The sequence below is a fragment of the Stegodyphus dumicola genome, chromosome 10 (assembly GCF_044657685.1).
Source record: "Stegodyphus dumicola isolate Sdum_Otavi_A_Nest chromosome 10, ASM4465768v1".
Classification (NCBI taxonomy): Eukaryota; Metazoa; Arthropoda; class Arachnida; order Araneae; family Eresidae; genus Stegodyphus; species Stegodyphus dumicola.
Window position 1 is genome coordinate 90,195,272 of NC_140777.1, and position 27,948 is coordinate 90,223,219.

The following is a 27,948-nucleotide window of genomic DNA, read 5'->3' on the forward strand; positions in this document are numbered from 1 at the left end:
TCTCGCGAGCTGGAGATAAAAGTATTTTTTTTTCTATATAACGTTGCCATTTCTCGCTTTTAAAGCATTGAGTTTGTAAATCAAAAATTCGTTAAAGTTTTACAAAATATAAAATCTATAATAAAACAAATTCCAAATTTGGGATTTCAGATGCCCATATTCGCAGTAGGATTTCGTCATTCAAAATTCGATGGCTCTATGTACCATTGTTTTATCACAATGCGAGAAATAGACAATCATTTATGCAGATTTTTCACTATTTAATTTCTTCAAATATAATGCAGGACTCTAACATTTTGTGGCAACAGTTTGAAAAGTGAACCGACGTTTATGAGTCCGACGCAAAATGCCAAAACGAAAGCAATAGTCCTTCGGGACTGAAATCTCTTTGGACTAAAAAGTAAATTTTCGTGCTTCTTTTCTTAATAGTATTTCGTTTTATTTATTAACTGCGGTTTTTTTTAACTGAAATTTGTTACTTTTAGAAAAGTTGCGGGTTATATTTCGGACATTCAGTTGTTAGGCTGTAGGTTGGTTATTTTAATAATTTATATAGCAAAATACAGAAATTTTAACACACCTTTGCCTTTCTGCTTGTAGTTATTTTGCGTTGAACAATGTAATTACAATTATGTAAGAAAATCAAACTAATTGAATTTTTTTCTAATAAAAATCGCATTGAAATCAATGTACATATAAAGATTTGGAATATTTGAAATGAATTTGAACAGAACTTCATCAAACCAGTATAAGCGACGAATATTGTTCCAAAATGAATAAATAATTCGCCATTATTATTTTTACTATAAAATTAGATTATGCTTCATAAACCCGTTCAAAATACGCTTATTATAAATTACTGTTGATGGTTAATTTTTATTTGAATTATTGCTTAATTATGTTATTCTTTACATGTAATTATATATAACTCATATTAAATGCAGTATTAAATTAAATGCAGTAATTAAATGCGCTATTCGTTCGCTCGAATAATTAAAACTTATAACTTGTCGGTTTTAATTATGTATCTATATATCCATAAGTAAATTTGTTTAAATATTTCCTAATGCTATTTTTTAATTGAATTCACGAGCATTTCGCATATTTCTGAACAATCAATTTAAAAACTAAAGGATATTTTATGAAAATGTTATCTGTTTAAAGAGACTATTGAAAAAACATGCTTACATGATACTTTTTCATTTCGCGAAGAATGCCCACGTTTGTTTGTTGTTTATAAACCATTACATGTTCAAGCGTTTTCTTGGCGATTAAACATAGCGGTCTAAAACGAAAAAGACAACCCTCTTTGCCTCCTACTGAGAACTGTCATTTAGAGATCTCCAGGGTTTCAGAAATAAGGAGGGCAGGAGACATCTGCACGGCCGCTTTAAAGCGGTCATAACGCTTTCGAGGTCTTCATCACTGACCGCCTAGAACCGTCAGTAACGCTTTCGAACACTTTTCCAGTGACCGCCTAGAAGCGTTGGTAACGCTTTCGAGGTAGGCCGTCTTGACCGCCTAAACCCGGTCATAACGCTCAGAGGGTTAAAAGAGCTTCAACGTTTTCATATGAACGTGTATTTCTGTTGAAATTCAACTAGTTGCATAAGCACAAATCTTCATAATTTATTTTGAGATGGTGGAAAAACAGTGCTGATGTGTTATCAAGCTAAAAAAAAAAGGGAGGACTGTGCTATATCTCCCGTTCTACTGGCCCGATTGACAAAATTCAAACTGCGTTTTTCATGTCTCGAAAGCGCGACTTAGGAATATATTACATTTATACATAGCACTATTCTAACATAGGCATCTAACATAGGCATGTGTTGAAATCTTACTCCAGCTTTGGATTAGCGTGAAACGTGATTGTTTACAAGCTCTTTTGCGATTTCTAAATTTCTTTTGACTTTTTTGAAGGTGTTTTTATTATAACATTGCAGTTTTTGTTTAGTATTTTTATCACCTGATAATTATGGAAAATTGTGAGGAAGATGTAAAATATAAAAGATCTTATATTCATCGACCAAAGAAAAAAAGTTCCAGGGAAATCAGCATAATGATACAATGAATAAGAAGTGTGGTGTCAGTTCTTCGTTTAAAAAATTAAATAGTGACACTGATTTGCCACCAAGAGATAAAGATAACTTTAGAGCCTAATTTTAGTGGTTATAGACTATTTGATTTGGATATCCTATTTCAATTTATTGAAAATAATTTATGTTGTAAAATTTGTAATGTTCATTTAAGTGAACTATTTCATCATCGTTTAAGCTCAAAATTTGAGTTACTATGCTCAAAGTGTTCATGTAAAAGAACTTTCAGAAACTCTAATATGATAGGTGTCCGAAAAAATATATCAGAGCTGAACAGAAGATTTACGTATGCAATGCGAACTCTTGGTCAAGGGAAAGCTGCTATGGAGAAATTCTGCTGCGTTATGGATCTCCCTCCTGTGATTGCACATCGTTCTTTCAAATTCGTCGTTAAATGTGACTGTAAGTGGAGACGGTACATGGAAGACTCGAGGACATACGTCTTTGGTTGGAGTCTGTTCCATAATAGGGTCAGAAAGCAACACAGTAATCGATACAGAAATACTGTCTTATATTGCAAAGGTTGCGAGTCATTTCTAGGAAATGGCGTAAGTGAACACAAGGCCTGTTTGGAGAATAATGCTGGTTCTTCAGGAAAAATGGAAGTGAATGGAAAGATAAACAATTTTTCATGTTCCATCGAAAAAAGAGGTGTAAAATATACTTCTTATATTCGTGACGGTATCAGGTTCAATGTTCTGTCTTACTTTTTTCGGGAACATGCAAGGACCTGACTCGGAACAGAGAGCTTACTAAAGCTATGTTCAATAACTGTGGGAAGTAGACAGGATACACAAGAAGGGTATACAAAACCCTTTGTTTTCCTCTCTTTACAATAATTTCCGTACCTCGGAATGCAAAGACCCACTACTTGTGGTCTAAACGTAAGAATATAAAAATATTTAACTAAACTCTAACTTAACTTTGGAATAATAAACGTGGAAGATTGGCCTTATATTAACAGGAAGCCGTATGTAGTACAGAGAACTGTTAACACTACAATACGTTTAAAAATTATCACGAGGATTAAACCTCTGGCCTGGAAGGCAACCAGCAACTGAGTAAAACTTCTAAGGTAAGCGGCCTGCTTCAACTAACTCCATCCTCTATCTCGCTTGGCAAAAAGCCACAACTTAAGTACTTGGCGTTCACCAGACAAATTTTGCATAAATAAGTTAACGCTTTTAATTCTGGCCGGAAGTAGAAAATAAGAAGTGATAGTAAAGATTTAAAATAAAATAAACGTTAGTAAAACTTAAGATCCTTACATACTTCCCGCCAGAGTTAATTAGTTTTAAACTGAGGTCTAAAACGACCTTGTTGAAAACATTTAGCTCTAGAATCTAACGCGAGGCTAATCTTTTACAAACATTTCTCACTAGAAACTAGAAATTTAAAAGAAAGAAATTTGTTTTTACAATAGCAGCTCCCAGGATACACAATTTTTTTTCATCTGTACTGCATCTAAACAGGAGCTTTTATTCAAATCTGTTTCCTTCCAGAGATCTGGAAGGAAAACTAGTTTAATGAAATGTTACACAATGAAATGGCAAGTAACATGCATATTTATATTTCTCTTAACATTCTTATTTCATTCATGACTATTTTAATTATCTCTCCCCGTGCTCTCTGACATGTGTTGTAAAAGAACACCAAACACGAATGTGTTTATGTATACGTGTTCAACACTTCCTCCTACAATCAAAACACTAACGTGTTAAAAATTCAACATACCAAGCCCTCATAACACACCCTAACTTCAACTCTAAACCCTGAGGTACTATTCTGAAAGTGGCTAACTCTGAAGTGTAGCATCAGAGAGCCTAACTACATTCATTCAACCTTTAACACATATTCACCATGATTTGGTCTTTTTACAGTCACACGAATAAAAAAACATTTTAACATTACTTTCACTTTTACCATATCACGGTATTTCTTAACATTTAAAATAACAGTTCACATTGTATATAAGAACATATTAACATGCCGTTAATTTTACGCATTTGAAAACATACATTAGTAGTACATTGTTAACTTCTATTCTTTTCAAATCAAGTGCTAATTCTTCTACATTGAAATACTACATTTCAAAAAGTCTTTCAGACTAAAACTTCTTTCTTGCCAGGATGTTTTAAATAAAATTTATACAATAACTTTTACAATATTTAAGTCTTTACATATTCCTATTATACATCAACTTTTGTTTTACGCGCGAGTAATTGAAAAACATAATACCAAAATCGGTAACAACTCATTTCTCGCCTTTTTGGCGATAAAGGTAGACCTCGCATGACGTAAAACTTCTTGAAATCTGCCACTTGCAGTAAGAATGAAAGATTAACTTACGTTTGCAAAGTAACATAAAATTTTACTTATCTTTGTTACATTCGGACATTCTTTTCTGAGCCCAGTCCTGGAAGGTAGCGCAGATTCTCGTTTGATTTATCCTCCTTCTTGTGCGGGCTCGCCCTTCAGGGCCTTCCTCTAGAAGCTTTCTTTTTTCTCCAGTTCGGTCACCCTTGAATACCTTCCTTTTCGCCGCTGCCTGTGGTCTTGGCCGTTTGATGGCAGCTGGTCTTGGCGGAACCGGGAGAATCCTTTCGCGTTCCTGCTTGGACCTCGTTGCTGGCCGTTCAAATTTTCCTTGTAACTTTTCCTCCGCCGCTGGTGGCCCTTCCGCAGTTCGGCGACATTTGCTGCGGAGAGTCCTGTCGGATGAGTAGATCTTCCGTTTTAGAGCCGGATTATAGTTGCCGTCATTTCTCCTGGCTCTCTTTGCATACGTCGTCCTTCTCCCTTCTTCATTCTGGGGGTGTTCGTGAGCTCTCTTTTCTGGACGGTGGAACGGTTTCTTTTTCTTGTAACCTTTAATTTTCCCGCGGGGAAACTTTCTTTTCACTTGCTCCTGCCTCTTAATGGCTTGCCCTTGTACTTCTCGTTGTTCCACCTCTGGAGCTTGTGCCCGCCGTGTCTGTCGTGCCGGATCCTGCAAAAGATCTGTAATTATTTGCATTTTATTACGATCATAGTAGGGTTTGATTTGATCAATGTTTGCGGAGCAGGTTTCACAATTCCTGGCTTTTAACACTACTACAGCGTGAGTTATATTTTCTATGACATATGGTCCTTCAAATCGTGGAAAAAATTTGGCAGTTTTATCTTCTGGTGCTGAAGATAGTGAATGCTTAATTTTTAACACTTCATCCCCTACTTTATAAGTTACTCCCCGTCGTTTCAAGTCATAATGCAGCTTTTGTTTTCTCTGTGCTACTTCAGTATTCTTTTTTGCTTCTTTAATTAGTTTTTCTATATCACCCATTTTAAATTCTGGGGCTCTTTGTTGCACATAAAATAATTTATCTAACGGCGTTATAATCTTTCTGCCTAAAAATAACTCAGCAGGAGTTTTGCCCGTTGTATCATGTTTTGCGGTCCTAAGGGCGAAAGCAAATTCATTGACATAGTTATCCCAGCTTTTATGAAAATTGTTAACATAACTACGGATAATTTTCACTATATTTCTATTCAGCCGTTCCGCTATATTTGATTGCGGCCGATACGGGACCATTTTTAAATGACATATGACCAGTTTTGGGCACATGTCTTCAAATACATTACTTACAAATTGAGGACCATTATATAACTTTTAGGGGCGCTCCGTATTTTAAAATATATTTATTTAAAATAGAATCAGTAACTAATTTCGCGGAGGCTCGTTTTAAGGGAACAATTTCGGTCCACTTACTAAAATGATCAACCATAACAAGGAGATAGCGACTTTTATTTAACTGACTTTTTGTGAAAGGGCCCAATAAATCGATGCCAATTATTTCATTTGGAAATTCGGATTTAATACTATTTAGAAACCCGGCCGGGCGGAAATTAATATAATTAACTGCTTGACATGTTGGGCAGGACTGGACATACGCCCTTGTTAACTTTTGCAGTTCAGGAAAATAGACTGCCTCGCGTACGCGTTGGATAGGTTTTCGAATACCAGCATGAAAAGCTAAAGGGCTGTCATGGAGCTCCTACAGGATATTTAATCTAAGACTAGCTGGGATAACAGGTCGAAATTCGTTGTTGGAATTCGTAGTTTTTGTATAAATTAATAGACCATCTATTAGTTCGTAATGGGCCGCCCTATTTCTTATCGCCACAATATCTTGGTGGCTAAAATTTTCAGGATCCTTTAAATACTCATAAATGCTTCCAAACTCAGGATCCTTACCCAGTTCGGTTATTACAGTTTCTCGGGAATTTATTGTACATGTTGTGAGCATTGCCACCTTTACAGTATTACCTTCTTCATCTATTTTAATTCTGGATAGGGCATCTGCTACGATATTTTCCTTTCCGGGGGTATGCTTGATTACCAGATTATATTCTTGTAGCTTGAGTGCCCATCTTATTAACCTTGGGGATAAGTTTTTCCCTGAGTACAATCTAGTTACCGCCGCATGATCAGTGTACACTGTTATTGGCGCCTTCCCAAAATAGACTCGGAACTTTTGCACTACTAACAGAACTGCAAGTGCCTCTCTCTCGGTCGCGGAATAATTTCTTTGTGTTTGATTTAAAGTTCGGCTAAAAAATGCCACGGGCTGCTGATTTTGCGAAAGTAGCGCTCCTACCGCATAATCCGAAGCATCCGCTGAAATTTCTAAATTCTCATCCTTTTCAGGAAATTTCAACAGAGGGGCTTGCGTTAATGCTTGTTTTAATTTTTCGAAAGAACTATTGGCTTCGGCCGTCCACTAGAATCTCGCCTTTTTCCTTTTTAATTTTAACAATGGTTCAGCAATAGCTGCAAAATCTTTTATAAAGGACCTATAATATGAACAAAGTCCTAGAAAAGAAGAGAGCTTCTTCGCCGTGTTTGGAGTCGGATACTTTTGTACAGCGATTATTTTTGATTCGTCTGTCTCTATTCCTTTCTGAGATATTTTGTAACCTAAATATTTTAATTGAGGGGCTGCAAATTTGCACTTTTCGACATTAACTTTTAGACCGGCTTCATTTAATAAAGAAAACACCTGTCTTAAATCCTGTACATGTTGGTCGAGATTATCACTAGTAATAATGATATCCTCTAAATAGATAAATGTGGACTTTCCATGAACAGGCCTTAACACAATGTCCATATATCGCTGAAATGTTGCCGGTGCCCCTGAAAGGCCAAACGGCATACGCAGAAATGCATAAGTGCCAGACGTGGTTATAAAAGCAGTCTTAGGCACGTCCTCAGGCCTAACCCCTATTTGAAAATAACCAGTCGTTAAGTCTAAAGTCGTCATATATTTGGTGGATGTTATGTTCCTTAGAATTTCTTCAATAATAGGTAACGGATATACCGGATATTTAGTTATGGAGTTTAATTTACGGTAGTCAATTGCGAATCTCCACCTTTTTGGATGTGTCAATGGATAGTCATTATTTTTCTTACATAAAACCACCGGGCTAGCATAACTACTTGAGATGGGCGTTATGATCTTTTTACGTAGCTTATCGGTGATATGCCATTCTATAATTTTTTCCTTATTCTTATCATACCGGTATGCTTTGTGGCGAACTGGCATTGAATCTCCGGTGTCAATACTATGGTTAGTAACCTGAGTAAATCCTGGAATATCACTAAATAACGAAGCAAATTCACTTACCACTTGTCGGATTCTTCGTTGCTCTTCATTAGGCAGGTGGTCAAGGTTTAATATCGGCGGTTCAGCCTTTTCTTCACGAACTGGTTTCATTGTCAGCTTAAGGGACGCTTCTTAAAAATCTAGCGTTGCTTGTGCCTCTGAAAGAAAATCTATTCCTAAGATAATATGTGCTTGCAGATTCTTTACTATGAAAAACATAACCTTTACTTGTTCGTCCTTGATACGGACATACAGCGGTAATTTACCTATACACTTACATCTTTCTCCTTGCGCAGCTAACACTGTCGTATTATCCGAATTATATATACGATATTTACGAAAATACTTCCTAAAAAAATCTTCTGCCACACAGGAACACTGCGCGCCTGTATCCAGGAGTGCGGTGGCTGGGATATTATTCACCAACACTTCAATCTTCGGAAGAGTCAAATTTTTCACCATTACTGTATTTAACTTGAAGGAAGAGGGGTTTTCGTGGCCTTCGATTTCCGCACCCTCCCGTCAGCAGAAATTCGTTTTAGTTTAAATTATTTTTCATTTCCGTGCTTTTCTTCTTTTTCCACTGGCCTTGAGACTTTTTTCCTGGATTGCTATTGAACTGTGGACGTTCGCCGGCTGTTTTTGAATGCTCGGGTTTCCTTGCCCACTGATTCGCTTTGCTTCCGTAGCCGTGTGCTTCAGTTTGCTGTAGTCTTGGCGCACCAAATTGGTTTCGCTGTTGATAATGGCGTCTTCTTTCAATGTCCGCCGTTCTTCTACTTTCAAACTGGATTGCTAGCATAAAATAACTTTTCCAGTGTAGTCGGATTTCTTAATTCAATAAAGTCTTGCACTTGGGGCAGTAACCTCGGCAAAATCACTTGAATTATCTCAGGATCCGGACGGTTTCCTAACAAGATTTTGAAGGCGTGAATTTTTCTTAAAATACAGCTTGAGAGATTTTCGATTCTTTGCTGATATATGCTGAAAAGTTCCGTTTCTAGTTTCGCACGATCCCTTACGACAGGGAAGGCTTTTACTAGGGCAGTCTTGAAATTCTCGTAAGTATAGGTGGGACTTCCTGCTTGACCCAAGAGACTTCTGCCTATACATTTGAACCAATTAAGCGCTTGGCCCCTCAAAGCGCTGGTAGCTAAGGTAACTTTTTGAAATTCGTGCACGGGGTAGAGCATGAAGTGGTCATCCAATTTTTCCAAAAAACTGGTTACCGGTGAGTTTCCATTAAATGTTGCTTCTCGTTTCATCGAAACGCACATGGTCTGGACGATGTAACCAAATCTTTCCAGGGCGGCAGCTGGCATTTCTGGATTCTGAGCCGCTTCTGCAGGCAGCACAGGTTCTTCTTGAAACTCGGCCATGGTTATTCTTCTTCGTTGGGCGCCACTCTCAGGTTCAATGTTCCGTCTTACTTTCTTCGGGTATATGCAAGGACCTGACTCGGAACAGAGAGCTTACTAAAGCTATGTTCAATAACTGTGGGAAGTAGACAGGATACACAAGAAAGGTATACAAAACACTTTATTTTTCTCTCTTTACAATAATTTCCGTACTTCGGAATACAAAGACCCACTACTTGTGGTCTAAACGTAAGAATATAAAAATATTTAACTAAACTCTAACTTAACTTTGGAATAATAAACGTGGAAGATTGGCCTTATATTAACAGGAAGCCGTATGTAGTACAGAGAACTGTTAACGCTACATATACGTTTAAAAATTATCACGAGGATTAAACCTCTGGCCTGGAAGGCAACCAGCAACTGAGTAAAACTTCTAAGGTAAGCGGCCTGCTTCGACTAACTCCTTCCTCTCTCTCGCTTGGCAAAAAGCCACATCTTAAGTAACGGCGTTCGCTACACAAATTTTGCATAAATAAGTTAACGCTTTTAATTCTGGCCGGAAGTAGAAAATAAGAAGTGATAGCAAAGATTTAAAATAAAATAAACGTTAGTAAAACTTAAGTTCCTTACATAGGTGATGCAAAACCATTTGCAGGTATAACTGACGCCAAACCATATGGTTCATTAAATATAGAAAAATTTGAGTGTGTTGGACATATTCAAAAACGAATGGGAATATGGCTACGCAAATTAAAACTTGAAAGAGAAAAAGTAAAATTAAATGACGGTAAAATCTGCCTGGGAAAGGGAGACCAACAGATAAGTTAATAAATGAAATAACTTCGTATTATGGTAATGCGATTAGAGAATATAATGAGTCTGTTAGTGATATGAGAAAAGCCATTTGGGCAATTTACTACCAGAAAATATCGAGTGATGAAAAGCCGATTCATGACGTTTGTCCTACAAATGAAACCACATGGTGCAAATACAATATAGCTAAGCAAAATAAAGCTGATTATAAGCATATAAATTCTGAACCAGTCGCTGTAATGGAGGCAATAAAGCCAGTTTTTATAGATTTGTCACAACTTTCGTTATTGAGACGTTGCCTTGGCGGCAAAACACAAAATAATAATGAATCATTTAATTCCTGAATTTCGAAATTTTGTACAAAGACATGTCGTGCTGGTAGTAGGATAGTTCAAATTGCTGGAAATGGAGCAGTGATTGCTTTTAACGAAAGGTCTGTTGGTAGACATTCTGTAATGAATGAGCTACAGCTTTTTAGAAGTAAGTTTTCTATTGAAGGATTTTTACAAATCGATAACAAGAGAATAGATAACGCAGAAAAGAAAGGCTTGTCAGAAACAAAACAACAGCGTAAACTTGAAAGGCAGCAAAAAATGTCAGAAGTGCAGGCCTCCATAAAAATGATGGGGATGTTTATTGTGCTGGTGCGTTTTAATTTGTAAATAAAATTTTAGCAGTTTAGCATACAATTTGAAGTAAGTCGTAAAAGATTTTTTCACACATGTTAAATAATATGTATATTATACAATATAATACATATCATATGCTTAAATGCTTGAGTTTATTTAACTAAAGTGGTTATGTAAAAATAAATTTTTGTGCAAATATGCTACATGTATTTTAATATACGGCTATCACTCTGTCATGGTAATGTATATAGCAAAGTAAATTTAACGTGTTTCATACTAACAAAAGCTTCTGCAATTTATTAGGATTTATACTTTTTAAATGTATTTTGAAAATAAATATACTATGCACTTTATTATTAGAAAGTTATATACTGAAGTATTGGCATTAAAATTCAAATTTCTTAAAATACGGTTTTTCGCAGTTGTATACATAGCATTTAAAGTATGCTAAAGTTACATTGTGGAAGAACTATTAAATGTTTTATATGTTTGATATACAGTAATATATTACAGAGAACTTGAGCTAAGACATTTGGCTAAGACATTTGTCTATAAGTAAATTCTTATTTGTAAGGAAGTTTTAGTTTTATCATTCTTAGTCGATATGTTATACTTCGATGAATGTAGCAGTTTAGCATACAATTTCAAATAAGTCTTAAAGGTTTTTTTCCCACCTATGTTTAAATAATGTTGCATAATATGATACATATCATATGCTTAAATGCTTGAAAGTACTTAACTGATGTGGTTATGTAAAAATAAATTATTTGTTCAAATATGCTACACGTATTTTAATACACGGCTATCATTCTGTCATGGTATTTTATATAGTATGGTAATTTTAATGTGTTTCATATTGACAAAAGCTTATGCAATTTATTAGGATTTATACATTTTAAATATATCATTTTGAAAATAAATATACTATGCACTTTATTATTAGAAAGTTGTATACTGAAATATTTGCATCAAAACTCGATTTTCTTAAAATGCATTTTTTCCCAGTTGTATACATAGCATTTAGAGTATGCTAAAGTTACTCTGTGGAAGAACTATTAAATGATTTATATGTTTGATATACAATAATACATTACAGAGAACTTTACCTGAAACATTTGCCTATAAGTAAGTTCCAGTTTGTAAGAAAAATTTAGTTGTATTATTGATAGCGTAGAAGTTTCAAATCATTTTTAGTTGATATGTTATACTTTGATGATGGCAGCTTATTTTACATTAATTATGCTTATACCAACTATTGGAAATTATATAATATTACAATATCTCTCAGAACATAAGCATTTTATATATTTTATAACAAGAGAAGTATTTAAAAAAAATATTTACATTAAAACTTGATTATCTCAAAACATAAATTTTCACTGTTGCGCGCATGATGTTTTAGAAACGGTTCTTGGTACACACTTTAAATTTAATGGACTTCTTTATATGAGTATTATCATCTAACTGAACCAAAAAATATATTGAATATTTTAATAGTCAAAAATTTTACGCATGGAAATATTAAAAATTTTTTATTAAAATGCATTGTATAAATTTCTTAAGATTTTTGGTTCACAGTAGTCTTTAGATGCTATACAAGCTGTATATTAACTATGAAGTTAAAATATATAACAGAATGTTTTAAATTGTGCACGCAAAGTGGGAGTATTACGTGAACATATAAAAGATTACCTCACAAAGAAGATTAAATTATAAAAACATTTGTGGCAACACAAACTATTTGCTTACTAATTCAGCTGTGCTATGTAGTCAGCTGTAAAAAACTGGAAGTAATAGCTTTAAAAATAAATATGCTATCCCAATTCTTACAACAGGATCATATTCAGAGATTTTGAGGGTTTTAAGGTGTACGAGACCCCTTAACGTAGTTCAATGGAGAACGTGATGCAACCACTTCTCATTCCCCAATGACTTTAGCTTTGGCACTTACGTTTCAACCGTCACAGGAATGACGGCCTTGATAATTCAACGAAAGAACATATTATTAGTACTCATTTCGTGCTCTTAACGTTCTTAGCATATTTCATAATGCCTTACCGGAAATTTCTGTTTTCAGCTATAATCCTGGAAGGAAAAGTTCTGTTCATGCTGGTTCTATCATCTCGACTTGAGGTTTTGGATGATGGTAAATTACTCATGTATCGATTGTTATACTAAGGGAACTCTATTTTTATGCCTCATGATTGAGAAGTCCATTATTGCCACCAATCATAACCGAAATCTGAAAGGATTTTATGTGGGACTTCTCAATATCTGGCAATCTCTGGCAAATTCCGCTCAACATCCACGATTTGTTTTCGTGACTTCTTGCTGATTAGCAGCATTATCTTCTGTGTCCTAATGTGTTCTGCAGTTCTTTCGTAAGTGTTCATCACCACTGCAGTTCTAGCATACTAAGGTCGCTTTCGTCTGACGTCTGTTCCGCCTTAAGACACTTACTTAAGTGGGTAGACTGCCTGGACGAGCTGTCACTTGTCCACTAGCTTCTGGGTTGGAGTAGTTCCGATTGGGCAATGGTGTGTGCAAGTTTCTGAAAGGACTGCCACGTTTTTCATGGCGTACACTCTAGGCATTTTTTAAATCCTTGAGATCCACTATTCGCAATTGTTTCTATACCTCAGGTTCCCGTATGCCACCGAGGAAGTATTTCATGGATTGTACTTCACGTATTTCTGTTGAGCAGTCAAAAAAGGAGAGATGGGAGAGCATTTCCATAACAATGGCGAGCTTCTGGATTATTTTGTTGAGCTTCTGCTGTCGAGATATTAACTGCAGCCTTCTGTAGTCTTTTAAACACTTCTTAGTAGAGCTTTCGCGTACCGGGTACAGCATCAAAATCTAGCCTCTGGGTTTCTAGAAGAGTGGGACCGATATCGTCTTCTTCTATTCTCAGAGAAGCTGCGAAATTACAGGTTTGTCTTCGGAATCCTACCCATTTCCATTTGGAGCTATACAGAACTGAGCCTTGTACATATGTCACATGTTTTTTCCATCACACGTGGAAAGCATGAAAAAATGGGTCGGAAAACATAGGTACCTATTTAAAGGTATCAGAATCGTCTCCAGTTGTCATTATGAATGTGTTAAAGCTGTCAGATTCTTTGGCGACAACAGCAGAGACTTTGTCATCGATTTGTTGTTCGACATCAGAAACTCTTCCTTTGATTTGTAGTTTGACAGCATTAACTCTTTCTTTGATTTGCTGTTTGACAGCAGAAACAAGTTCTCCAGTTTCTCTAACTCTCCTTTCGACCATGTTATTTCTGCTTTCAAAATCCTCGAAAATCTTCTACTGTTGTCTTTTATTTCTTCTTGACAGGCTTAAGTATCAATTTTGGATAGATTCCATCTTTCCTTGAACTGGTATTATTTCCCCTTTCCCTCTTTTGTTGGACGCATTTATCTCTTCTGTAAAGGAATCAACCTCTCCTTTTATATCTTCCTGGAACGCAGCAAAGACTGTCACAAGCTGCCTCACATGCTCCTCAATTGTTCTTGTCACTAGCATTCTGTCCTACTTCTAACACCCAAAATTGTTCCTGGCATAAAGGTTCGTAAAGCATGCGGAAGAGCTGGTAGTTTGTTAGAATTTATTTGTCCCGAAAAAACACTAAACAATTCTGGAGTTTTTCGAAAAGTACGAGTAAAAAATATAATTCCAAAAATATACGAAATATAAAGGAACACTGCTAGTAGTTATCACTTTAAAGTGCTGAGAATGATGAAGAAAATACGATGAAAAGCGCACGTAAAGAGCGAACATAAATCTGTCAATACTCCTTACTCTATGCTGAACTGCAGAGTTCAGAACTGAAGTTCATTCTGGTCTTATCTCATTTTCTCACTCTCCATACCAAAAGCCCGAAACTGACAAAACTGTTGGACGTTCGAAATTTTGGAAGAGAAAACAAATGAAGCCACAAGGAAAAATCTACATGGCTTATAATGATTGTCACATTAAAAAAAGGAGTTCTAAAGTATAACGCCAACTAAGGGCGTTACAATAATTTTTAAGCTCCGACCTCTCTCCGTCAAGACATGGAGAAACTACTGATGGTGTGAGTGAGAGAGAAGCAGCTTCAAGGAGGAACCTTAACACAAAGCATCTTTTGTGAGAAGGCACTATTACGAGTTATTTACGAGCGATTTACGGTTATTTTCTAAAGAAGATCCCACACACTTCTACAAACGTGGAATCGGAAGACCCGTTTAAAGCCAGTCGGGGCTGGTTTGACAACTTTAGGTAAAGGACCGACCTTCACTCCGTCGTCAGGCATGGTGAGACAGCAAATCCGGATGTAAAGGCAGCTGATGTTTACATCAAAATGTTTTCCGAACAGATAGTAGCCAAAGGATACATCCCCCCCAGCAAGTCCTCAACTGTGACGAGACAGGGCATTTCTGGAAAAGGATGCCGAATAGAACTTACGTAACGGCAGAGGAGAAGATGCCAGGTCACAAACCCATTAAGGATAGATTAAATCTAGCAATTTGCGTCAATGCGAGTGGCGACTGTAAAATCAAGTCTCCGCTAGTATACCATTCGGAAAACCCCAGAGGCTTTAAGTTATATAATATTTTAAAAGAAAACCTGCCAGTTATAATTTTAAGAAGATATGTGGAGGGCAAATCCGAAGGCGTGGGACAGAATGAACTTCTTTGTGGAGTGGATAATTCTGGTGTTCTGTGCTGGTGTTGGCCTCGACAATGCCCCTACTCACCCATCAAATCTCGAAGATGATTTACTCGAAGAGTTCAAGTATATAAAATTTCCCTACCTACCACCCAACACCACTCCTATCCTGCAGCCCATGGATCAGCAGGAGATTTCTAATTTTAAGAATTTGTACACCAAGCACATTTTTCGCCGCTGCTTTGAGGTGACAGAGAACACAAACCTTACCATTCGAGAGTTCTGGAAAAACCACTTTAACATCGTGATGTGCCTAAGAATTATTGTTCAGGCCTGGCTGGGTGTTACAACGTCTGCATGGAAGAAGCTGTGGCCTGAGGCTGTAGCTGAAAGAGAATTCGAAGGATTGGAACCCAAAGTGTCAGTGGTAGAGGAGCTTGTTTCTCTGGGAAAATCCATGAGTCTGGAGGTGGAGGAGAGAGATGTGAACGAACTCGTAGAGGAACAGTCTCAGGAGCTGACAACCGAGGAGTTACACGATCTGCATTTGCAGCAGCATACGGTGGTTCAACGAAAAATTAGTTTTGAAGAGGAGCCAGAGATGGAGGAGGTTATCCCTGCAATAGATATAAAACAGATCTTGAGAATGTGGGATAAAGTTGTAGAGTTCGTGGATAAAAATCACCGCGAAAAAGTTGCAACTAGTCCTAAATCGGAGTTGTTCAACGAAACTTGCCTAACTCGATTACGCAATACCTTGACAGGTAGGAAGAAACAAACCTCCTTGGACAGTTTTTTTAAACGATCTGCGGGTGAAAATGAGCAGATCATGACAAAAAGAGCGAAGACCAGTGACAAAAATTAAGCGCTTCCGTAGGCACTTTTTCTTTTAATTATGTTTTTATAGAATATGTATTTGTTATTTATAAGTAAAGGTTTCTTCTTGTTTTTGAATAAGAAACTACATTTTTCTTATTCAAAAACACTTAAAAAAACAGCTGAGGTCGTGTTTTGGGAGCTGGAACGGATTAATGGCATTTCGATTACTTTCAATGCGGAAAATTGCTTTGAGATACGAGCAAGGTTACGAAACATATTAAACTCGTTTGTCGAGGAACCACTGTACTTAATTATATAATCGTTAGCAAACAGATAGTAATAAATAATTTTAAAACTGTGCTGCTATCAATATACAAATTATGTTGACTAGTATAATTAATTTAGAATTATGCGAATACATATAATATAAGATGATGTATGTTACTACAGATACGTGTTAATATAATACATATATAAGTCTGTGCATATATATGAAATCATAATTCTTTTTATACCAGTTAACAGTTAGAATTACTGAACAACCATGAAAGGTTCCCCAAGAATGAAATATGGTGTAACAATGAACACTTAGTTTAGAAATTCGATTCTATTATATATTGTTGTAAAAGTCATTGTAAGAGTGAAAATTCTTCATTCTGCCTTAATGCGATTTTTTGCGTTTAATGCGTTGTTTGGAGATTTTATGATCCCGAATTATATTGATGTGATATATTAATACTGCATTTGTAGACATACGTTTTCTGAGAAACGAGTCAAGGCGATTGATTTTTTGTAAAAATTTGGATTTATCCTTATTTTATTGACGTGCACCAGCACAGAATTGAGAATGGCTTGTGCTATGCTTCGATGGATGAAGAAGCGTTTGTAAGTAATGAATATTATGAACGTTTGAACATATTTAAATGAATAGTATTAAAAGTATATATTTACTTATATCATATACTAATAGTTTATGGTAAATTTTTCATTATAAATCTCATCACAGTTTCATTTCTCATTCTATTGCATTTCTATAGCGGTACATAAATTTTGTGGTTTACATATTGTAGATTGCATCAGTTTTGCAGCGCAATTTATTCCTCGGTATGTTACTTGTAGTGTTATTAGAAATTCCATTATTTTTGTATTTTTTCTGCAATTGGTAGTATCTGATTAGGAAATTTATGTTTTATTTCAAGATATATATGAAGTTGGTTATATCAAGTGTTAAATAAACGTTGTTATTCGGGCAATAGCGTTAGCTCTTTCGAGATAGATAAATGCAATTCTTATTTCTTAAATACTCAAGATATAAAGACACACTCGAATAGTAGATTCACTCACTTTACGTTTTTTAAGGGTTATATATATACATTAAAGCGTGATCAAAACAACCATTGACGAGTAGTCTTGGCGTAATTCGTATTCATACCAAGATTATCCATTTCTCAAGGCAATAATTTTTGTTATTTTTGCTAAACCGTTTACGAAAATATAATTTTCCGAATCCTGAACTCTTATGCATGGAAAGGCAGCTTTTAAGATATTTGTTTTGCAATTTGATGCAAAATTCGTATTTTTAAAACAGTGATGTATATGTTCTTTTTTTAAAATTCTGCCAGTATATAACATTATATAACATTCTTGTGTTATCACCATTTATAGTTGTCGCTTGCTGTACAGCCTGCTGAATACATTTTACTTTCTAGGTATCTACAATTACATCGTGTTGTTTCGGTACGAACAGGGGCGAAGTATTCATCACTTAGATACATTTAAAGATCATTAATTAATTTTTTTCTGATTTTGATATCTATAATATATAGACAGGATTACTGATAAGAAATTTAAGAAAATAGTAAATGAAGAAGTAAATAGAAAAATTTCTTTCAGGTATTGTGAGATGTCAATATAAACTTCATACATTTTACTAGGGGGCTGTTGACAAAGCAAAATCTTTACTATATATGTCTACGAGCTCTACGTATACAGTGTGTTGCTCAAAGTAAACTTCCTGCATTGTGAAGAGTACTACGTGTATGTCGTGATGTGTTCATGCGAAGCTTGTTTCCTCGTATGAGCTCTGCCTCTTCGAACCGAAATTGTCCGTAATCTGCAGCGTCTTGAGTTGTTTATGCAGCTTCTTGAGCTGTTCTGGTATTTCCTGTCGAATCTGACGATGACGCGGACAGTCTTGCATCCTTCGTTTACTTGCGACTTCTTCCCGTCATCGCGCATATTCTTTTGACGTTCCGCTTTCCTAATGGGCCTCCGTTTCGCTTCTGCTTACCTTTCCGGAGCACGCAGTGATTCTTGGTTTTCTGAAGGTCTTTTGCGTCTACTACTAGTTTCTGATACAGTTTGAGCCAGCGAAGTTTCTTGAGTTGTTGCTTGTCTGCTGGAACTCCTATTCGTTTCTTCTTCAGTTTCTTGAATGCGTAACCTTTCTTGTCACTATGCTTGCCTGCTGAGTTTCTAGTTGTATCTTCATTCATTTTTGAAGCATGCAAGTTTTCTTCTACTTGCCTGCTGAGTCTCCTAGTGCTTTTTACTTCATTTTTTATGTAGCTCGCTGTAACATTTGTGCTGTCTTCTTGCGTTCAGACATTTTAGTAAATTGAAAAAAAAATTATGTAACTGTAGTAAAGTAACATTCATCTAAAATATGTTAAATACCTACAGAAGTTTAAACTTCTACTCAGAAAGGAACTATACAATAAAAGAAATTAAATTTTTATAAATAAAATTAGAATAGCATAAAATGCATAGAAACATTTCATTATGAAGATAATGTATTCATTCTTTCCAAGCAACCAGCTATTCGTAAATAAATTTTTCTTGCCAAGTCAGGAAACAAAGAACTTTGACACTTGGGGTAATACATTTGAAGTTATGATTTAAATTTATTTTAATATAACAAATTTGCAAAATCTCAATAAAAGAATTAACGTAGCGATAGCATATCGTGTCACGTATCTAAAGGTGAAACATAAAAGTTGCCAAAAGCAGCTATTCATTTAAAATACTGAAATTAACGAAATATTTTTCGACATACAGTGACGTTATATGGAATCACGTGCTTTCTTCAACTCAGAATATAACCGTAAATAATAACAATAAGTTTCGAGTTTGGCAATACTATTTATTTCATATTTTTTTAAATTAAAAATTTCTCTTAAACAATACGATTTGAGAGTGAGAAGAGCCATCATTTTTCTAAATAAAGCAATTTGATCTCCAGCGCTTTCCGAAATTTTATATAACATCTCGAGTGATAGTCGTAGGAAGATAACAATAGTCGAAAAGTTTTACCAAGAATTTTTGAAATCCGAGGGTACCTCCTTCTAAACTCAAATCTCCCCCCCCCCGTTCCGGAGGATATGATGTTACGAAGAAAAATAAAAAAAAAAAAAAAAAACAAAGAGGCAAAATCCCACATATATTTAAACTGCTGACTCCTGTTTACAATATTCAATTTCCTTTAAAAACATTAAGCTTCATTTAAATAAAAGGAAAATAAATTCACACATTTTCCCTACCTTTCAAGCTTTTATTGTATTTTTAAATATTCTTTTTGTCACTGTTGCGCAAGTTTTCCGTGGCGTCATTAGGAGCCGTAAGTCGAAAACATATAAGAATCATTGCTATAAATAATGATCATATGATAAATTGCATACATATGCGATTCTTTTGATTAGAATTTGAGTACAATTCTTTATACATCAGCTACTATGCCCCTTTATGTAACGACAAGGATTATTTTCAGTGATTATCCGATGAGAATGATTCTTTACAATGATTATTTGATGACAAAGATCATTTGCAAAGAATATTAAAGCCGATGACTACGATTACTTAAATAGAATATGCATGTCATTCGATGACAACGATTATTTCCAAAGAATCTTCGATCACGTCACTATTGTATATCGCTATACTTCTGGGTTTGGGGGGGGTTGTGTATTATACTACGGCCCTGTAATTAAGCGTTTTAAATGACATCAAAAACGTTAGTAAAACTTAGGATCCTTACATACTATCCGCCAGAGTTAATTAGTTTGAAACTGAGGTCTAAAACGACCTTGTTGAAAACTTTTAGCTCTAGAATCTAACGCGAGGCCAATCTTTTTCAAACATTTCTCTCTAGAAACTAGATATTAAAAAGTCGTTTTTACATTATCATCTCTATGGACAAGTATTTTCATCTGTACTGCATCTATAAACAGGAGTTTCTTAGTTGAAATCTGGTTCCTTATGGAAGGAAAACTAGTTTAATGAAATGTTACACAATCAAATGGCAAGTAACATGAATATTTATATTTCTCCTTTAAAATTCTTATTTCATTCATGACGTTATTTAATTATCTCCCCGTGCTCTCTGACTTGTGTTGTAAAGAAAAACACCAAACACGAGCGTGTCTATGTACAAGTGTTCAACACTACCGCCTGCAATCAAAACACTAACGTGTTAAAATTCAACATAACAAGACCTCAGAACACACCTTATATTCATCTCTAAACCCTGAGGTACTATTCTGAAAAGTGGCTAACTCTGAAGTGTAGCGTCAGAGAGCCTAACTACATTCATTCAACCTTTATCACATATTCACAATAATTTGCTCTTTTTACAGTCACACAAATAAGTTAAAATTTTTGGCATTACTCTAATATTTTTACTTTTAACATATCACAATATTTCTTAACTTTTAAGATAACAGTTCACATTGTATATAAGGACATATTAACATGCCGTTAATTTTACGCATTTTAAAACATACATTAGTAGTACATTGTTAACTTCTATTCTTTTCCAAGCAAGTGCCAATTCTTCTGCATTGAAATTCTACATTTCAAAAGTCTTTCAGATTAAAACTTCTTTCTTGCCAGAATCTTTTAAATAAAATTTTATACAATAATTTTTACAATTTTCTTAAGGTACCTTTCTCAAAGATTATCAATGCTTTTTCAATATTCAAGTATTTACACATTCCTATAATACATTAATTTTAGTTTTACTCGCGAGTAATTGAAAAACAATACCAAAATAGGTAACAACTCCTTTCTCGCCTTTTTGGCGATAAAGGTAGGCCTCACATGAGGTAAAAATTCTTGAATTCTGCCACTTGCAGTAAGATTGAAAAATTAACTTACGGTTTCAAAGTAACATAAAGTTTTACTTATCTTTGTGATATTCAGACATCCTTTTTTCTGCCCAGTCCTGGAAGGTAGCGAAGACTACGGTCTGGTTGATCTTCCTTCTTGTGCGGGTTCGCCCTTCGGTCCCTTCCTTTAGCATCTGCCTGTGGTCACGGCCGTTTGATGGCAGCTGGTCTTGGCGGAACCGGGACAACTGTCTCTCGTTGTTGCCTGGATCTCGTTGCTGGCTGTTCAAATTTTTCTTGCGTCTTTGCATCTGCAGCTGGTCTTCCTTCATCAATTCGTCGACATTTGCTGCGTAGACTCCTATCCGATGGGTAGATCTTCTGTTTTGGAGCCGTGTTATAGTTGCTGTCATTTCTCCTGGCTTTCTTTGCATTAGTCGTACTTCTCCCTTCTTCATTCTGGGGGTGGTCGTGCTCTCTCTTCTCTGGTCGGTGGAACGACTTCTTTTTCTTGTTACCTTCAGTTTTCCAACGGGGGAACTTTCTTTTCAATTGCTCCTGTCTACTAATGGCTTGCCCTTGGGATTGTCGTTGTTCCACCTCTGGAGCCTGTGCCTGCCGTGCCGGATCCTGCAAAAGATCTTGAAATATTGGCATTTTATTACGATTATAAAATGGTTTTATCTGGTCTACGTTTGCGGTGCAGGTTTCACCATTCCTGGCTTTTAACACCACTAAGCCTGAGTTACTTTTTCTATGACATATGGTCCTTCAAATCGTAGATAAAATTTAGCAGTTTTATCTTCTGGTGCTGAAGAAAGTGAATGCTTAATTTTTAACACTTCATGTCCTACTTTATAAGTTACTCCCCGTCGTTTCATATCATAATAAAGCTTCTGTTTTCTCTGTGCTACTTCAGTGTTCTTTTTTGCTTTTTTAATTTATTTTTCTATATTGCCCATTTTAAATTCTGGGGCTCTTTGTTGAACATAAAATAATTTATCTAACGGCGTTATAATCTTTCTGCCTAAAAATAACTCAGCAGGAGTTTTGCCCGTCGTATCATGTTTTGCGGTCCTAAGGGAGAAACCTAATTCATTGACATAGTTAACCCAGCTTTTATGAAAATTTTTAACATAACTACGGACAATTTTCATTATATTTCTATTGACCCGTTCCGCTATATTTGATTGTGGCCGATACGGGACCATTTTTAAATGACGTATGCCCAGTTTTTGGCACATGTCTTCAAATATATTACTTACAAATTGAGGACCATTATCCGATATTACTTTTAGGGGCGCCCCGTATTTTAAAATATATTTATTTAAAACAGAATCAGTAACTAATTTCGAGGAGGCTCGTTTTAAGGAAACAATTTCGATCCACTTACTAAAATAATCAACCATAACAAGGTGATAGCCACTTTTATTTAACTGACTTTTTGGGAAAGGGCCCAATAAATCGATGCCAATTATTTCATTTGGAAATTCCGATTTAATACTATTTAGAAACCCGGCCGGGCGGAAATTAATATAATTAACTGCTTGACATGTTGGGCAGGACTGGACATACGCCCTTGTTAACTTTTGCAGCTCAGGAAAATAAACTGCTTCGCGTACGCGTTGGATGGTTTTTCGAATACCAGCATGAGAAGCTAAAGCGGAGTCGTGTAACTCCTGCAGTACATTTAATCTAAGACTAGCTGGGATAACAGGTCGAAATTCGTTGTTGGAATTCGTAGTTTTTGTATAAAATAATAGACCATCTATTAGTTCGTAATGGGCCGTCCTATTTCTTATCGCGACAATATATTGGTGGCTAAAATTTTCAGGATCCTTTAAATAATCATAAATATTTTTAAATTCAGGATCCTTACTCAGTTCGGTTATCACAGTTTCTCGGGAATGTAACTTACATGCTGTGAGCATTGCCACCTTTACAGTATTAACTTCTTCATCTATTTTTATTCTGGATAGGGCATCTGCTACGATATTTTCCTTTCCGGGGCGTGTGCTTAATTACCAGATTATACTCTTGTAACTTTAGTGCCCATTTTATTAACCTTGTGGATAAGTTTTTCCCTGAGTACAATCTAGTTTCCGCCGCATGATCAGAATACACTGTTATTGGACCTTTCGAAAATAGACTCGGAACTTTTGCACTGCTAACAGAACTGCAAGTGCCTCTCTCTCAGTCGCGGAATAATTTTTTTGTGTTTGATTTAAAGTTCTACTAAAAAATGCCACGGGCTGCTGATTTTGCGAAAGTACCGCTCCTAGCGCATAATACGAAGCATCCACTGAAATTTCTAAATTCTTATCGTTTTCGGGAAATTTCAAAACAGGGGCTTGCGTTAATGCTTGCTTTAATTTCTCGAAAGCACTATTGGCTTCGGCCGTGGACGAGAAAATTGCCTTTTTCCTTTTTAATTTTAACAATGGTTCAACAATAGCTGCAAAATCTTTTATAAAACTCTAACTTCAATCTTTCGATGAGTCAAATTTTTCACAATAACTGTATTTAACTTGAAGAAAGAGGGCTTTTCTTGGCCTTCGGATTTCCGCACCCTCCCGTCAGCAGAAATCCGTTTTAGTTTAATTTTCTTTCTTCCTTTCCATGCCTTCCTTGTTTTTCCGCTGGCCTTCAGACTTTTTTTCTGGCTTACTATTGAACTGTCGACGTTCGCCGGTTGTTTTTGGATACTTTTTGGTCCTTGCCCTCTGATTCGATTTGCTTCCGTAGCCGTGTTCTTGCCTTTGCTGTGGTCTTGGCGCACCAAATTGGCTTCGTTGCTCAAACTGGCGTCTTCATTCGATGTCCGCCGTTCTTCTATTTTCAAACTGGATTGTTAGCTCAAATAACTTTTCCAGTGTAGTCGGATTCCTTAATTAAATAAAGTCTTGTACTTGGGGAACTAAACTCGGCAAAATCACTTGAATTATCTCAGGATCCGGACGGTTTCCATACAAGAGTTTAAAGACGTGAATTTTTCTTAAAATAAAGGTGGAAAGATTTTCGATTCGTTGCTGGTATATGCTGAAGAGTTCCGTTTCTAAACTTGCACGATCTCTTACGACAGGGAAGGGTTTTACTAAGGCAGTCTTAAAATTTTCGTAAGTATAGGTGGGACTTCCCGCTTGACCCAAGAGGCTTCTGCCTATACATTTGAACCAATTAAGCGCTTGGCCCCTCAAAGCGCTGGTAGCTAAGGTGACTTTATGGAACTCATGGACTGGATACAGCATGAAGTGGTCATCCAATTTTTCCAAAAAACTGGTTACCGGTGAGTTTCCATTAAATGTTGCTTCTGGTTTCATCGATGCGCGCATGGTCTGTACGATGTACCCAAATCCTTCCAGGGCGGCAGCTGGCATTTCTGGATTCTGAGTCGCTTCTGCAGGCACCACAGGTTCTTCTTGAAACTCGGCCATGGTTATTCTTCTTCGTCGGGCGCCACTATCAGGACTTGTATTCCTCTTTACTTGCTTTGGAAACATGAACTATCCTGACTCGGAACAGGGAGCTTACTCAAGCTATGTTTACTAAATTACGTGATTCAAATCTTATTTATTGCAACAACTTAAACTGTTATGACACTTTCAATTGCACAAGAGGCCCTTGCTTTTACAACTGCATTTATTTGTGGAACACTTCCTTTTGCAATAACAATGTGTACATATACTCCGCTCTTTTCAATCTACACCAGAGCATATCTGTGATTATCGAAGTACACCGGTGAGGGTCCGAATGTAGAAGAATGTAATGCAATATTTGATCTTTCACCGACGTATTTGGTGAATGTTGACATTCTCCGGTGAATGTCGATATTCTCCAATTTCGGTCTTTCACGGTAACATATGTTTATAAGATTATATATATATATATATATCGTGTATATATATTGTTTATATATATATATAAATAATCGTTTATTGCAATGCATTGTCGGAAACGCTTTCCTGGCCCATAGTGACGAGAGACAACACAAGAAAAATATGGTACGAAGATTGTAAAGATATTTTTTTATTTTCCTTAGCGCAGCGGAAACCAAGAAATAAGAACAAAAGCAGGGGATCGCCATCAAAGAAAGTATTCGAAAGTTCCTTCGGAACGTATCCTAAACATGGGTTTGGTAGAGATAGTCCAGTGCATTGTTCAGCAAGATCACGAGAACTAACTTGCATTATCAGTTCGTCTCGGGGTACTTCAACACATAAGTGCACGAAACCCCAGTTAGAAGTCCAACAGGAACTTGTGGCACATATTGTGGCAGGTGCTGGTAAAGTCCTGGGGATGCACGGTATTTTCCAGAGCATCTCATGTTGGATGTACGGAGAGATGGGATACCCGTAACAGGGTGCAGGCCGTAATTTCGAACACCTTTTTTGAGGTCCATAAGTGTCTAATTTTGTTCCTACTTTTTAATTTCTCTTGTGCTAAGCGTAACTGGTGTCCGATCTTTCTTGTGTTTTGTGTTGTTTGCACCGGCCAGGAAAGTGTTTTCGGCCATGTTTTGCCATTTAATTTTTCGTCATCGTCGTCTCTCTGATATATGTGTATAATTACATATGACTCAAGTGTTGCTACTATATGATGACATTTACAAACACGGTGTTTAAAATGCTACATATTCCCATCCGAAAATATCTTTTTCTTTTCCTCTTGCCCTTCAAATAAGATATATGTGTCCTTCATTGCAAAATTACCTGGAACTTTAATTTTTCTTTTTTCGAGAGCAATGGAGAGCATATTTCAGTATAGGCAGCTGTCAATATTCAAACATCAAATTGTAAAAGCCATTAAAGTGTGGCCGAAATGATCAGAAGGGCTAAATTCGCATAAGGATTTAGGAAATACATTTTGAATGATTTTGTAAATTTTCCTTCAATAAATTTAATGCAACAGGCAAAAGAAATTACAGGGAACAATAAATATAGGAGAAAACAGGTATATCTTTTCCTAATTTACTTTGATTTGATTGATTTCTTTCTTTCTTCCTGTATAAATAAATAAACTTTAAGAATGCAACTGAAGAATGAGAATAAAAGTTTCAATTGAAACAAATGGTGGCAAAAATCCTAGTGCGGCTCTGATGGACTACGAAAAAGACCAGCAATATGATCCGAATTTTGAATAACGAGAGAAAATTTGAAATCTGTGCAGCCAGCGATGCAAAGAGACTCGTTAAAATACAGGTTTGGCTGATTCAGAAAGAACGTTACGTGTATATCTTCTAAAATGCTTTTTCCATCCTTTGTTTGTAGGTGTTTCCCTTTTCATTTCAGTTTCCTTTTTTCCTCCTATTTTGCAATTTTCGTCATTGTTTCCCTCTGTTTTTAAGCCACCTGTTTATTATTTCTGTTATTATTATTGCAACTTATGTAAAAATTAAGTAAGGAAAAGTAAGGCACTGAAACTTTGCAAATTATTACGCTCTACGTGAGATTCATGGAGGCCGCTTATTGCATACAAATAACGCAAAATACTTTAACTTATCTGCTTGGCTTTAGGTCAGAACAACGAAAACAACAAATTCACCCTTTGTAGAAAACAATTCTGCCAGGCAATAATCTACGGGGAGTTTTTTCCCTATGAAACTGAGCCAAAAGTGTTATATAGTATCTAAATATGGAAGTGTTGTACATGTTAAACGTGATCGTCATTGCATTACTTTCACTATTTTACTAATGAAATAAAGATATACCGATTTTTTTGTAGATTGGAAAATCCTCCTTGTGATCATGAAAAGGAGCAAAAACTGGAAAACGAGAAAGAACTGGAAAACGAGAAGGAACTGGAAAAGAAGCGAGAACCGGAAAAGATGCAAAAACTGGAAAAGAATCAAAAACTGAATAAAAAGGAAGAACAGGAAAAGAAGGAGAAACTGGAAAAGAAGCAAGAACTCGAAAACAAGAGAAAACTGGAAATGACACAAAAACTAGAAAAGAAGCAAGAACTGAAAAAGAAACAAAAGCTGGAAGAGATACAAAAACTAGAAAAGAAGCAGGAACAGGAAAAGATACAAGAATTAGAACAGAAGCAAGAACTGAAAAAGAAGCAAAAATTGGAAAAGAAGCAAGAAATGAAAATGAAACAAGAGCAGAAAAAGAAGCAAAAACTGGAAAAGAAGGAAGAACTGAAAAACAAACAAAAACTGGAAAAGCAACAGAAACTAGAAAAGAAGAAAGAACTGGAAAAGAAGCAATTACTGGAATGGATTCAAAAACTAGTAAGAAAGAAGAAAATACGGGAAGGAATACAAAAACTAGAAAAGAAAGAAGAACTGAAAATGGAGAAACATATTGAAGAGATGCTAAAACAAGCACACAAAAGTGAACTGGAAAGGCAAAAGTTGAGGGAAAAATTGCAAAAACCAAAAAAGAGAGACCTGAAAATGAAGAAGGAACTGGAAAAAATGCAAAAACTGGAAAAGAAGCAAGAGCCGGAAAAGATGCCAGAAATGGAAAATATAGAGGAGTCTGAAAAGACGCAATACCTGGAAAAGAAGCAAAAAACGGAAAAGATTCCAAATCTGAAAGACAAGCTGGAACCGGAAAAGAACTGTCAAACCCGAAAAGGAAACCGGTTGAACTGCGAAAAGAGCCAGAACTGGATACCGACTGTAGAACGATTGATTTAATGACCAAACGAAGCAAGACCCGGAAAAGAAAAATAGAACAAATAAATCATAAACCTGCTTCATTTTACCAAAATTTATTATCAACAACATTTTTATTATCAAGAACTTTATGGTGTTCTTAGTATATGGACGGCATTTGATAATATTTTGCTCGGTAAGTGTAACTACTGATATATTATAAGCTAGTAA

At 35.9% G+C, this 27,948-nt stretch overlaps 1 protein-coding gene and 1 pseudogene across 2 annotated transcripts in view; both read left to right on the forward strand.

Annotated features, from left to right (window-relative positions):
- Positions 1–27,948, forward strand: part of LOC146995020 (cullin-5-like) — a 430,616-nt pseudogene that overhangs the window by 393,090 nt on the left and 9,578 nt on the right. The window lies entirely within an intron of this gene.
- Positions 317–27,799, forward strand: LOC146995023 (uncharacterized). Its single transcript, XM_085825236.1, has 2 exons — positions 317–400; positions 26,838–27,799. Exon 2 carries the CDS (start codon positions 26,941–26,943, stop codon positions 27,757–27,759), a length of 819 nt encoding a protein of 272 aa, XP_085681362.1. The 5' UTR covers positions 317–400; positions 26,838–26,940; the 3' UTR covers positions 27,760–27,799.

Coding starts and splice junctions, on each gene's coding strand:
- LOC146995023 (XM_085825236.1), top strand. CDS start 26,941: ATGCAAAAACTGGAAAAGAATCAAAAACTGAATAAAAAGGAAGAACAG.